Genomic DNA, 13,486 nt, shown 5'->3' with positions numbered 1-13,486 from the left:
GTAAAGACTTGACACTGCCTTTAAGGAACCGGCTGGTTCTAATCTTTAGTCTCTCCACTCCGCCCAAATAAAACTTGTAATGCTAACATCAAGGACTGGACACTCTACATCTGGTTTTAAGACCGCAGAACTAGACAGAACCATGTTACAGAGTGCAATTCATAATAAAATATTTTTTATATTGATTGTTTATGACCTAAGCAAGTGGTGCTCCTTCCTGTGATACAAGTCTTTTGGTAGGACCAGTGTTTAGATTGTCTTGAAGTAACTGGAACAGAGGTTTTATGACTATCACATTACACACACCAGTGATGCAAACAATTCCACAATGTCTGCTGTCTGACTCAGATACCTCCCAGATCATGATGACATTAACTCTGCTACATGACTTTAATATGTTACCTATCAGTGGACAAGGCCTTAACTCAGACCTAGACATATCTGCAAAATTTGATCTGTGTGCAAGCAGTCAAGAGCAGGCTACCAAAAAAAGTAATGTGGCCCATGACTCAGTGTCTGCCTGTCTCTCTACAGGGTTCTCCTGAGAAAAGGAGGAAGTGTCATAGATTAGACAAAGTGCTCTAGCAGAATGGATCCAGCCTACGGGTCACGCATGTATCTACACAGCAATGAGAACTGCCACAGAAACAGCATTTCAAAGAGTATGCACATAGCCTACGAGATACAATGAAGTAAGAAAACAAACAAACAAACAAAGAAATCACAATCACAGTTGGTTGAGTGTATCTGAAGCACAAGTGGAATCCTAAGCATGTATCCGGAATAAAATGTATTTGCCTGACATACTTCAATTATTCTGCTAACTAGGATCTTGAAAGTGTAATGTTTCTCCTTTTCTCACACAGCAAACCTTGTTAGGTTTGAAAACCGATTACTTCAAATATTTTTTAATACAGTTTGCTAAAGCAGCCCTTGTGACAGATATTACCCTTCTTAAAGACAGGGATGATAGATGAGAAAAGATTAGGATTACATTTATATCTGAACCTTTACTTTTCCCCCTTTATCTGGCATTCCCCACTTTAAAGTTACCTCTTCTTGGATCAACCTGCTGCACTTCCTTAAACAAATCCAATTCTGCAAAAACTATAGTTCGAAATCAGCCCATCTCCGCCTTTTTATTGAGGTTTTTTATCTCCTCCACACTATAATTATGAAATCAAAATATAACTGATCTGCAATTTTTAAAATATTTTAGTTTAGAGAAAAAAACCAAATTTTGGGGTTACTAATTTTCAACCGCTCCTATAATAAATGCATCTTACCTGTACAGGTGCAATCACTGCACAAGGGCCACCTTCAAATTGTTCTAATGCAGTTGATTCAGATTCACTAAACACAAATCCTGTGAAACAAAAAGAGACTGTATTTAGTAAAATAGGTAAAGCAGCAGGTGCTTATGTATACTGCTTCCCTAATAGAAATTACACCTGATTTATTCACCTTCAAAGATTAGGTAAGTTTCCAAGATTTTTTTCTCCCTTGATAAAGCAACACAATGTGGTTAAACTGTCTGAAGAAAAAAGTCACTAATACAGGTGAAAGCACAGAAATGAACTATTTATCTCAACAATGAAATAATTGACCACAAAGGGCCAAAATCTAGGGTTTGAAACAAATGGATTTTTAACAGTAAAACTGTCATTAGAGCACATGTGGCCAGATACTTAAATCATAGCTTTTATTTTATTACATTTTATTTCTTATAAATCAATTCAAATTTATTTGTAAGAGAGAACATTGTCTCACATGTAAAAAAAAAAAAAAAATCACCTTTGGACCTTTACTGAACATGCATAATACATTTTTATTCCCTATGAAAGCACAGTATGCCTCCCACTGATCTCATTTCTGGCCTATCAGTGCTGCCTATTAAGACTGAAATATGCTGAGTAACTCAAATATTCACTTTTAACCACTGAAGCAAGCCTCTTAATGGTGTTCTTTCACAGAAGATATGCTGTATTTACTGAGATGCAAGATCATCTATTTTCTCCTTCCATCTTCAATGCTTTTGTGTTTCAGAATTATTTTACAGTTACATAATAGAGCAAATGCTGGAGCAATTACTGCAAAACTGTTTGTTACCACCTTGCCCTTAAACCTGTCTTCAAGATACAGTGATTCATAGCTTGCATTTCTCACAGATAAATGAATATACATGGGCAATTACCTTGATGAAACTGACACACAGCAACTTACTCACAGTGAGTGATATTTTGCATTATTCTTTTAAGTGCTGGTAAGATTGTGCTGAAGTGACTCTAGTTCAATGTAATCTAGAAACCATGCAACTGCAGTCAGCAACTCACCAGCAAGCACAAGCAAGTGGGGGCAGGGATAAAGAGGATACACATGCATATTTTCACAGCAGTGTCAGTCTCAGCAGAAAGAATATTCAGTGCTTCTTTCCCACAATTTCTCCTTTTTCCAATTCTGTATCATTTCATTACATGCTGCTATGTCAAAAGCATCCCTAACCCCAAGATCTGAATTTTAACTGGGGAAATGCATCCTCCCAGTGCAGACTTCCACACTACTGCATGACAAGTACATCATCCCAAGCAGCACAAGAACTGCATGTTTTGTAGGCCATATTTCACCACAGAAATGATAGTTGTTCAACAACGTGATTTTTTTTTTCCAGATGGATCAATGTAGCCATAGTTCTTAAAAAAATGGTGGTTCCCCTGTATCTGACAGAAGGCTACAGGGTTTTTTTAATTGAATGTGCAAATATGCATTACAAAGATGTATTTTATATTCAAAACCCAGATGCACGTCAAGCCTATATACTTAGATCTGGCATCACTCAATGTAGCAACAAAGCTCCATTCATGCATACTTCAAGCAAATTTTGCTCTAGCATCATTTCGCTCCCCTGTTAACATACCCCAAAATAAGACATCACCAGTCTCTTAAACCTTCTGAATTAGTTTGTGCAGGCTTATCATAGTAAAAGGTAAATCTCCTTCTACTTTGAAGCATTACTGCATGCCATCTAAGCACACTGCAACAATAGGTTTGGTTTAGTTGTTTTAATCATTTAGCCACCGCAGAATACCAACATACTTGGATGTGGTGCCATTAAACCACACTTAAGAAATCTTGAATTTGTTTCACATTCTTCAGGCTTCTTACAGAAAGCATGAAGTGTCTCAGCTTAACCCTGACCTACTTTTCAAAACTGCTTCCTAAAAATAAAGAAAATCAAGTATGAACCACCAGAGTGAACACTAATTTGAGACAGACAATGCAAAACTGTTATTACATGGAAATTGACAGAATACAACCACAGGGGAAAAAACATATATAAAACCTAAAGGAACACTTAACTTCTTTAATCTAAAAGCTCTTAATTAAAAAAAAAAAAAAAAAAGGACTTCAGGGATTTTGGTCTTGCTCTTTTTCTTAAAACTTCTACAAAATATGAAAGTCAGCTCAGGTAAAATTTCAGAAACGAGCAGCCTGAAGTACGGCTGGGTTCAAGTCTACCTCAGCCTGCAATAACACCTACTTACCTTTTTTGGCCTCCACAATAATCACATCTTGAGCAATCTCTATAACACTCATCAGTTCCATGCTCTTCCTCATGATTCATAGGTGGCCTGGCCAACCTTTAAGCTACCAACTAAGACTAGGATCTCTGATCCAGACTAATTCTACTTACTCTCACTCTTAACCAGTCATATCTATCACTAGGTCCTTTTCACTCAAGAAAAAATTTCAAGAGCAAAATGGATACAATGCAGACAAAATAATATTTTTTAATTAATCTGCCTGCCTTTTTATCCATGAGTATAATTATCGTCATTTACCTATAAGAAACATAAAATAGTATCATTATCATTCATCTTCCCTGTCATTTATAACCCTATTAAATGCTTCATTGACCCCATTTTTTCAACATCATTACTGCTTTAACCTTTCTGGCAGGGGACAGGGGGGAAGTAGGTCTAGATTCCTGTTTGTAATAAGTGTATTGCCTAATATTTCGAATTATGGTGACTATTATATTCTCAGATCTGTCTTTATGTCCTTTGTCTACTATTGATCACACAAGACAAAGTTTTATTTTCCATATTCCCCTCAAACTTAGCATTTACCAAGGCCCATACATCTCTTCTTATACCTAATTCTTAGCTCTTCTACATACAGTTTGCCAAAGTGAACATAGAACTTAGTTACCCACACTTGTGTTTCATCTTCCACATCATGGTCCAAAGCACTACGAAAACCATTCATTCTTCTATTATGACCACCCCACCACCTTCCTGCATTTTTAAATTATTTGCCTATTTCTAAATTTGTCATCTAAAACTTCTAAAATTGTCATCTTACAATGAGTGATGTATGCCTTCAGTGTTTGCACTCTGTGAAAGAACCAATTCTAGCTGCATGACAGAGACATTGGGAGTAGTAGCTAAAGAGCATGCAACATTAATCACATTAGAAAAAAACCTTGCTCTATCTCTGACCCAATCTACCTACAAAGATGCTTCTTTATTCATTTTTTTGTCCTGTTCTCTGCTGAGCCAGCCTCTCACCCTGGAACTGTATTTCTTTTTCTCTTTTTAGATACAAGAACTGCCTGAGAGAAACACTAGAATAATCCACTACTACCCAAGTACAAGGTTTACAACACATCTTAATGTTTCATCCTTTCTCTAGAGCTGGGTGTAGAATGACGCATTTTTTTGTATGGCTTTGGGTTTTCAAAGTGTATTTTCATAGTAAAATTAAACTTCTGAAATTTTCTGTGGGAAAACCCAAACAAAACAACTTTTTCCCACACACACAAAAAGAAAGGGACATTTACTACAGCAATTCCACAACAAAACTCCACTTAATGGGTTGTGGATAAAGAGCCAGGAAGTCCTGGAAGGGTTTGAGGAAAGTATAATTACCTGATAGGCTACTACTAAATTTGGCAACAAGCTGCCAGAAAACAAGGTAAGATTCCAACGTGTCTACCTTTTTTCGCATCTTTGTAAAAAAACCCCAAATCAATCCAAACCGGCTCTGTGAAACTTCTGAATTTGGCTGGAACTTCTGAATCTGTACCCTGGTAAGAGCCCTCTACATGAGTACTCCTCAAGACCTTTTATTTTCTTTAAGCCTGTCAGCCTTATCCAGAGCAAAGAATGGATTCACTAGCACCACATCCTTTCTTAAAGTAAGGACACTGTCTTTTCAGATACTCCTTCTTGGGCCCAGGCAGCAGCACAGTTTTAGTGTTCACTAATTATGTAGACAATTGTGTTACAGGGCATTTCAAATTCTTCCTCCTCTATGTGTATTTCAACTACAGCAGCCATAAGACACCATCTTCTTAACAATGTAACTTACATGTTCACACCCCAGTTTTTTCAGTGAATGGTATCTTCTATTCTCCTTCAAGTTTAACAGTCCTGAAAGGGCAGTTATTTACACATAATGACCAGTCAGTCCCTCAAAAAACTGTATTTCTGCCCCAAAGCCTAACTTTTCATCCAGCAAGCTTCACAAGAGGTTTTGCATCATTTAGATGAATTCATTATTTCAAGACAACTTTGCATTATGGAAGTACATGAAATAAACATTCAAATCTCATACACAATAGAAAGGGATTTGACAAGTCTGTCTAAACAGTAAGATGTGGTTATTTTGTCTGTAAAGACAGTATCACTACCTCAAAACCAGTATGCCACTCCAGGGGAGGAAGGAAGAAAAAAGTCTTAATGGTATAAAATTGAGAACAGAAATTCTTCCCTAAAGAAGGCTGATAGGTAGCTCGTCCCCCATGCTTTTCCAAAAGCTAGTTGTCTCACATTCAATAGCAATATGGCTTGTCTTAGCAAGAAAGACCACTTCCTACTGGCAGAAATTAGAAACATCTACTTAAACAGAAGCAACATCATCTACTTTAACAGAAGCTCTAGGTCGGTATTCATCAGTACTTCTGTGTTTGAAGACCTCAATATTTTTTCCACATGATGTGCAAACTCATGGCAGCAAGTTTGGCTTTTAACTTCTTAATTTTCACAGATGCCTTAAAAGCAGTCCACTGACCATAACCTGAAGACCACTCTCAAGGTTTACTTTGCTAAGAGTGCCTGGCACTGGTAAAGCAGAAACTTCAAAAGCAGTTCCACCAAAAGATTTGAAGAGGCAATACTTAGGGCAGACAAGCAGCCCAACACATACTGGCCAGAGGCAGCCCAATAGGCACAACCACTTCCTCCAGCTGTTCACATAATCCACACTTGTCTATACCCTTACGGTGAATACTAAATGAAAAATGCTTTGTTTTTTCTAGCTCCAGTGACTTAAAACCAATATTGTAGGACCTAGCTCCTCAACCAAGGATGTAATAAAAGTCAATCTGTGATGTTTAAATGTACTAGATCAGAAACAAGAGTTCCAGGCATGTAAAAAAAAAAAAAGAAACCTGGAAATAATAGGGAAGAAGGAAAAGAGAGTTGTCAAATTACTCACCCAGCTCTCAATCTGGAAGCTGGAAGAGGATCCAGATAAAACAGACTTTTATACATTGTAAGGTGTAAGTACATACATGGACTGTAGTATCAATACCTTCACGTCATGCTTTTGAAGTTAGTTGTTTTGGTAAGACTGTCCCATATCTTTTTTTCCAAAGACCAGTGAGAAAACACTTAGGTAATTCTGAAAGGATAATGCCCTCAAAACTGCCAGACATTCATAGCTGTGTAGACCTGATGTTGCACGCCTTAGGGCTGATCTGAATAGCAGCTTTATGAATGGAATTTGTCTCTTGGATCAATGAAGAAAATCACTCCTAACATGGGTATGTTTGTTCACCGTTCAGATCTCCTAACTCCTTCCCAAGTCATTGTTACCTATACCAGGAAACACTGAAGTGCAGGCTGAGCCTTTGCACTACATTCCTCTGTATCCACTTCCAGGATTGCAGTAAATGGGATTCAAAGTTCAAACTGCAAATTCTGCTGCAATCATAATGAAAAAAATTTCTGTTAAAAATCCCACACAAATTCCCCCCAACTGCAACAACAGCTTTGCAGCCATGCTTTTGTTAAGTCAGGAATCAAAGCAATATATTTAAAGTTGCCAATGCAGCAAACTGAGGGAATTACCGTCACTAACTTCAAAAAGCATATCCACATTAGCTAGGGCAGTTCTATTAACTGCCCACAGATCAGTCTGTCTTCAGTTTTGACTAAACAAATATGATGGTTAAGGAGCTTGATGCATGATGAGGATTCCCAGAACACTGCTATCTTTAATAGAGAAACTGACTGGTTCGAATCTTCCATTCAATACCTTCCCTACTCTCTACTTTTATTTCCAAATGTAAATTATAGTTCTCAATCTCCAAGAGAAAGAGTGAAACAACATTCAGAAACTATCTGAAATAAATACCAGTGTTGGCCCTACATTCTAAGAAAAAAAAAAAACCAAAACACCACAAACTCCCCCCCCAACACTAAACTAGTAGTTTGATACTTTCTGCCCATATGACGTGAAACAAGGGTCTATCTTTTGAACTCTTTTAAAATAATAAAGATTGATTTTTATGTCTGGGGTTTTTTTCCAATCTTGATGAGTCAGTGTTGACAAGACTCCTTTGCAGTAGGTAAATGGTGTAGAACTTCTTTGACAGAATAGAAACTGAAAGTTGGGTAAATGTATCATGCCGCAACACAACACGGGGGACTGAGACTGACTTTTTTGATTCCCAGTGCAGCACCTCCAAACAACACACTAACTTAGTGTCATGTGTTTTTACTACACAAAAAAAATTGGCTATATCTAAGAGAATATTGAGAAGGGAACAGATACATCACACAGTATAGCTACAGGACTTTCCCTAAAGACAGACAGAAAATAACAGCTCCTTTCCAGGATCCACCAAGATCATGAAAGGCCTTTTCTATTAATCTTTCACAGGATGGGCCCACAAGTGTGGGGCGCTACAACAGACATTTCAATAAATTTTGAAACTGCTGAAGTATCATATACAAACAAACTATCTTGAAAGTGTCAATTCTGGTAATCTAACATTACCAGTTAAAGAAATAATTAAGCTTTTTAACACCAATTATTTTTGCTGACTTTGCAAAAACCTTCCACTGAAACACTCTACCAAAACTTAAGAGGTATTTCAAAAAGTAATTATATTTCAGTAAAAATAACCAATTCACTAGGAAAAGTAATGGCTTTACTAGGCCTGCTTAAGTTCTAGAACTTGGAAGGAAATTAGCATTTTTTCCCTAAATATTTCTCATCAAGTTATCTGAACACAGATTAACCTAGGGAAAAAGGTATGAGTCTGGTAGTGCACTCTGTGTCCTGTGGCAGGGGAGAAGCTGTACAGCTCCCAAATCAACACCACAATGTATCCGTTGAAACTATGCATCACTCGTTAAAAAAAAAAAAAAGGAACAGAGATTACTAAGAACATCCTTTTGTTTCAGCCAACTTTTATGCTGACACTGAATCCATTACTTTTTTTTTTTTAATCTATAAATTCTACTATAATTTGTGACTTTTCTCCAGGAATTTGGGAATTTTTTTAAAATAATCTTCATAACCACCACTATATTCCTCAAAGTCCATAGTAAGTTATAGAGAAGGCTATTATTGCCTTTTTTTCAGCCAGAACAGGTGCTCTGACTGATTTCTTGCACACCATTTTTATTGGTAATTCTCAGTACTACACTGTGCAACCGCAGTTTTGAAAAAATACCAGAAAAGCATCATCAAGATGAAAGTATGTGTAGGCTGCCCGATTTAAATATGTAAAAAATATCTTACAAATACCCCAGGTTCCATGGCCATTGATGTTTTACTGCTTGCCACATCCTAAAGATGGTATACACCTGCTTCAATCACCAAAGAACCAGCTTAAAGAAAACCTGTGGGTCTCTGTCCCAAGCCTGTCCCCACTTTTGCTAAGTCTATTTGTGATTGCCACGTTCTTAGTTAAAAAAAAGAGGCAACTCTTATGTTCATGTTTCCACGAGCTATGTAAAGTAATGGAACAAGATGCTGCTGAAATATATTTAAGAAACACATTTCTTTCCCTACTCTTTCACGTTCCTTTTAAGATTTGTGGCAAAAACCGGCCAAGCTGCAAAAAACATTATTTAGCAAGTGAAACTGCTGCATCATTTTTCCCGTGGGCCACACGCCGAGCTGCGGGTGATACGGGAACACGAGCGCAACCAACTACCGCTGCCCCCACTCGCAGGGGCGCGGAGGGGCCCCGGCCCCACGGAGCGGCGCCTCCCCACGCCCTCAGACACACGGACACGGACCGACGGGCGACGCGGGGGCGGCGGGGAGAGCTGCGGGTGCTCCCGGGCAGGTGGGCCGAGGGCAGCGGGGCGGGCCGAGGACCGAGGAAGGGCCCCCGGGGACTAAGGCCGGGCAGGCACCGAGCAGGGGGAAGGGCCGGGCCGAGCCGGGCGGGGAGCGGGGCCGGGGCACGGCGCACGCAAGTACCTTGCGCCCAACGGCAGAAGATGGTGTCGGCCAGCCCGCGGGGCCCGGCCTTCTTGCCCCACACCAGGTGGACAAGCTCCTGTCCCGCCTCGGACATGACGGGGCGGCGGCGGCCCTGGGGCCGGGCGGGCGAGGCGTCTCCCGGCGGCGGAGGCGGCTGTGGCAGCCGCGGCCCCTGCGCAGGGGAGGGAGCGAGGGAGGGAGCGAGGGAGGGAGGGGCCGGGCCAGGCCGCGCCGGGCGGGCGGGCGGGGCGGGGCGGGGCGGGGCGCTCACTCAGGGGCGGGGCGTCACGCAGGAGGCGGGGCCTCGCCGGGCGCCTGGAGGGGCTGCGCATGCGCGGCGGCCTCTTTCCCGCTTCCCCAGCAGGCTCCGGGGCTTCCGCCGGCGCAGGAGCAGGCCGTGGCGCGGCGCTTGGGGAGCCGAGCCGCGGTAGTGACAGGCCGGGTGGTACCGGGGCCGCGGCCCGGCAGTGAGGCGTGACACCGGGGCGCGGCCCATGGCCGCGGGGGGGCGGCTGGGTGAGCGTAGCGGTTGTCAGGCCCGGGCAGCCCCCGACGCGTTGTTGGAAGTTGAGCGGAGCAGAGCGGAGTTGGAGCGGAGACGGTGGCGTTAGGGAGGATGCTCCTCTAAGGCTTAACGTGGGGCAGGCAGTAGCCGGTGTAAAGACTCCTCATCTTGCCTGTGGGCCGAAATACCAAGAGATCTCAGGAATTCCTAATCGTACCACAAAGTATTTAGAAAGCTGCTTTTATGTAGTTGTTCTATAGTGTCTTGTGGAAGCGCTAACCTATAGGTAAAAATGTAGTGCTTGCATATATACGCGAAATATTTTTACTGTTTTAGAAACCCCTCTCTTACCTGGCAGTATCTGTATTCATGCTGTAGTTGAAATGAAGAATGAAAGGCAGCCATATGACTTTTCTAAAACTATTTAGGAGTGGTGTTAGATGGACATCCATGAACTTGAGAAGATTCGGATTTGGAAGATAAATTATATTTATCTAATTTAGTAATGATTTATTTTCCAATAGAGATTCTAGAAATAAAGACTGGGTATTTTGATAGGACATAAGTGCCATTTTTTCCTGAAAGATAATTGCCATTTGAATGGGAATTCTTCATGGATATTTTGTGGTTGGTGTTGTGTACACAATTAGTGTAGACTTTACTAAAGTTCTTCAGTAACCATTACAACAGACAAAACTGGATGAAGGATGCTTTCAGGAAAAAAAAGCTTTCAATCTAAAAGTTTTCTATATGAAACTATTGTATGTGCACTTGGAATTCTTCGTGTGGCATACAGATGAAATTGAGCTTTCATATTGTGCCCACCCACTTCATCATACACTTACTATTATGGAGATGGAGCACACGTTGAGACTGAAACGTGTAATCATTCTGAACTAAGTATGGAAATAGCCAATATCAGGGTGTTTGTAAGCTTTCTGATATATGGAAATGTAAGCCAAAATGGTAACAGTACCACAAATTAATCAGAAGAGGTGTGGTTGTACTGATTTGTAAGCATTTTCATATACTTGAGCAATTAAGTATTTTCTGAATAATTACTGATAAGACATCAGTTTCCTTCAGTGTTGATTAACAGAATGGATTCTGGATTTGCATGAGTAATGCTTATAATGGATACTTTTTGATTTCTAGCATAAAGAATAACTCCAAGTGGAAATAATTAGAATTAAAGGCATCATAACAAAAATCATGTTCTGTACATACTATAATAAAGTCCATCATGTTGTTAGTTTGTGTGTGTTTTGAATAAATTGTGCAGTAAAATGCAAATTTTCTTGTGGTACTTTGAATTTAATACTAGGTATAGCAGGCTTGAAATTGTAAACATCCTATGAGCAGGAGGGAAGTATTAGAGATGTATGTTCCGTATTTTAAAATATATTTGAAATATTTCAGAGAAGTGTATTTATCAAAATGGTGTGATGGTGCAAGCGTAAGTCAGCTGGCTCAACAGTTCAGACTATCCCTTGACAGGCAAGCTTTATGAGGAGCAGAGAACTGCAGGTTTTAGCCCATCTCTTCAAGCTGCTGGGCTTGTTCTGAGAAAGCAAACTTACGTTGTCATGGATGCTTGGGGTGTAATCCAAAAAACAATTCTGTGAGCAAGTGGAAAATTGAGGGGAGAAGGCACTGTAAAGCAAGGATGCTGAACCTACAACTAAATGATGGCTACTGCTGTGTGGAAGAGGACTTGGATGGCACCACCCAGAGGCACCAAAAGGCTGGAAAAGCTCCTCCTCCATTTCCCTCTGTGTTGCATTGGATCATTTGTGTGCTGTCAAATGGCAATCAATTAGAATGAGAGTGTTCTTTGATTTCATGGGTGCAAACAGTTACTCACACAGAGACAGATGTACGGAAAATTTCAGTCACAATCTTAGGAGTTGTGAGCCTGAAGAGGTTCTGCAGTTTAACGTGCTTTAAATAAGCCCAGCAGGTTTGCTTTCTCATCATAGAGTGCAAAAATGCTTATTAGCCATCTTCATTATAGACCCATGAGTGAGCTAGCAGCTAATGCTCCTGTATAATCACAATATCAAGTTAAGTTGAATCTATATTTCTAACCTGAGTTAGAATAACAAATAGCCACATTTTGGTGTACTAGCAGTTTTGTTGTGTGGCAGTGATGGTGACGTTTTAGGCTAATGCCTTGTGTTGTGTAAAAATGGTTTCGCTTTTTAAACGTCTCTCCAGCTACTGACTTATACCTCTGATACTGTTAATTTTCTCCATATAATTTGAATGTAGATAGGAGAAAATGTCTTCAGAGTTGCTTACTATACTGACAAAAGCAAAGACAGTGATGAGAGATGCAATATGTAAAGCAATTTGACCCATCTTGGTTGGATTGGCATATAGCACATGGAGTTCAATATAGACAAATAAAAATGAATCTGGGAACAAGGGAGCAATTTTGGGCATATATGCCAAGTGGAACAATCTGCCGTGTGCTGGTTAGGAAAAGCATTAGGAAATTATTTTGGAAATACCACTGAAATCATTAGCCTCAATAATACAAATGGTAAAAGACAAACCATATAGTCACCTGTAGCAAGCAACAGTGGATATGGCTGTGGATGTCATTGGTTATGACTTTTAATCTCTTCATTATCATCCTTTAGGCATTTGTAAGATAGTGATATGTTGGATATGCATTGAACTGGAATTGGACTGGAAGATATGCGTGTGAATTTATGTAGGTAGCTGCGTTGCAGTTAGTGAGGAGGAAACTAAAAAGGAGGATTATGAGAAAACTGGTATTTTGTAATTAGGAATGTACGAGGACTTCTGTTTTTTCAGGTTGTTCGGTTTGTTCATTAAGGGAGAAACTAAGCCCTAAGGTCTAATATTAGGTTGATTTATACTCTATTTCAGAAACTGTATGTGGATTGGAGTCTGAATTCTGAACAAAGAGTGTGCAAATCAGCACACTAATACATGGAAAAGGAATTTTCTAAAATTATGAAACAATGTTTAAATCTTGTTTCTGTGGACTCTGGGATGTACAAACTGTATTATAGAGTCCGTGTTTCATGGAAGATAAGTAAGACAGCAGTCTTCTCTGCATATTCAGTCTTTACTTCCTTAAAATGTTTAGAGGTATGCAAATCAAGAAAGAATAAAAATCACTGATCTACAGCACTGCTTAGATATATTCTGAGTAGTATGCACAGATTTGAACCACTTTTTCAAATAGTTTCTATTAAATGCACAAGGTTTTTTTAAATGTTGGACTGCCATCATGTGGCTGGTTTGCTGACTTAATGTGCACTTTAAAAAATATGTGCAAGTTGGGGTTTTTTTCCTCTTAATATGCGCTATTTGATTTTTATTTTTTTTTTTTTTTAATTTCTCTGTGAAATGCTGTAGCTTCCCTCTATAGACTGGTTTGGTGGTTTTGTTTTTTTAGGAAAACATAGCAACTACCCTTCTCTCCCTTCTAATCTCTAA

General features: G+C 39.8%; 1 protein-coding gene across 3 annotated transcripts in view; it reads right to left on the bottom strand.

The window, feature by feature from the left end:
• The window catches only part of MINDY3 (MINDY lysine 48 deubiquitinase 3), a 60,697-nt gene extending 50,976 nt beyond the window's left edge, over positions 1–9,721 (bottom strand). Inside the window, exons 1-2 of one of the 3 annotated variants that reach the window (XR_012633214.1) lie at positions 9,505–9,721; positions 1,287–1,366 (exon numbers count right to left, since the gene is read on the bottom strand). Coding sequence is in view for 2 of the 3 variants with exons in the window: in XM_074900204.1 (XP_074756305.1) it covers positions 1,287–1,366; positions 9,505–9,601 (177 nt within the window). In the remaining variant the exon portion in view is untranslated. Of the gene's footprint in view, positions 1–1,286; positions 1,367–3,093; positions 3,217–9,504 lie in introns of those variants that run through there. The other 2 variants (XM_074900204.1, XM_074900205.1) reach the window with 2 other exon arrangements.
• Between the last annotated feature and the right edge of the window lie 3,765 nt (positions 9,722–13,486).

This window comes from Athene noctua, chromosome 2 (genome assembly GCF_965140245.1).
Source record: "Athene noctua chromosome 2, bAthNoc1.hap1.1, whole genome shotgun sequence".
Lineage (NCBI taxonomy): Eukaryota > Metazoa > Chordata > Aves > Strigiformes > Strigidae > Athene > Athene noctua.
This window is presented reverse-complemented; position numbering and strand designations above follow the sequence as displayed.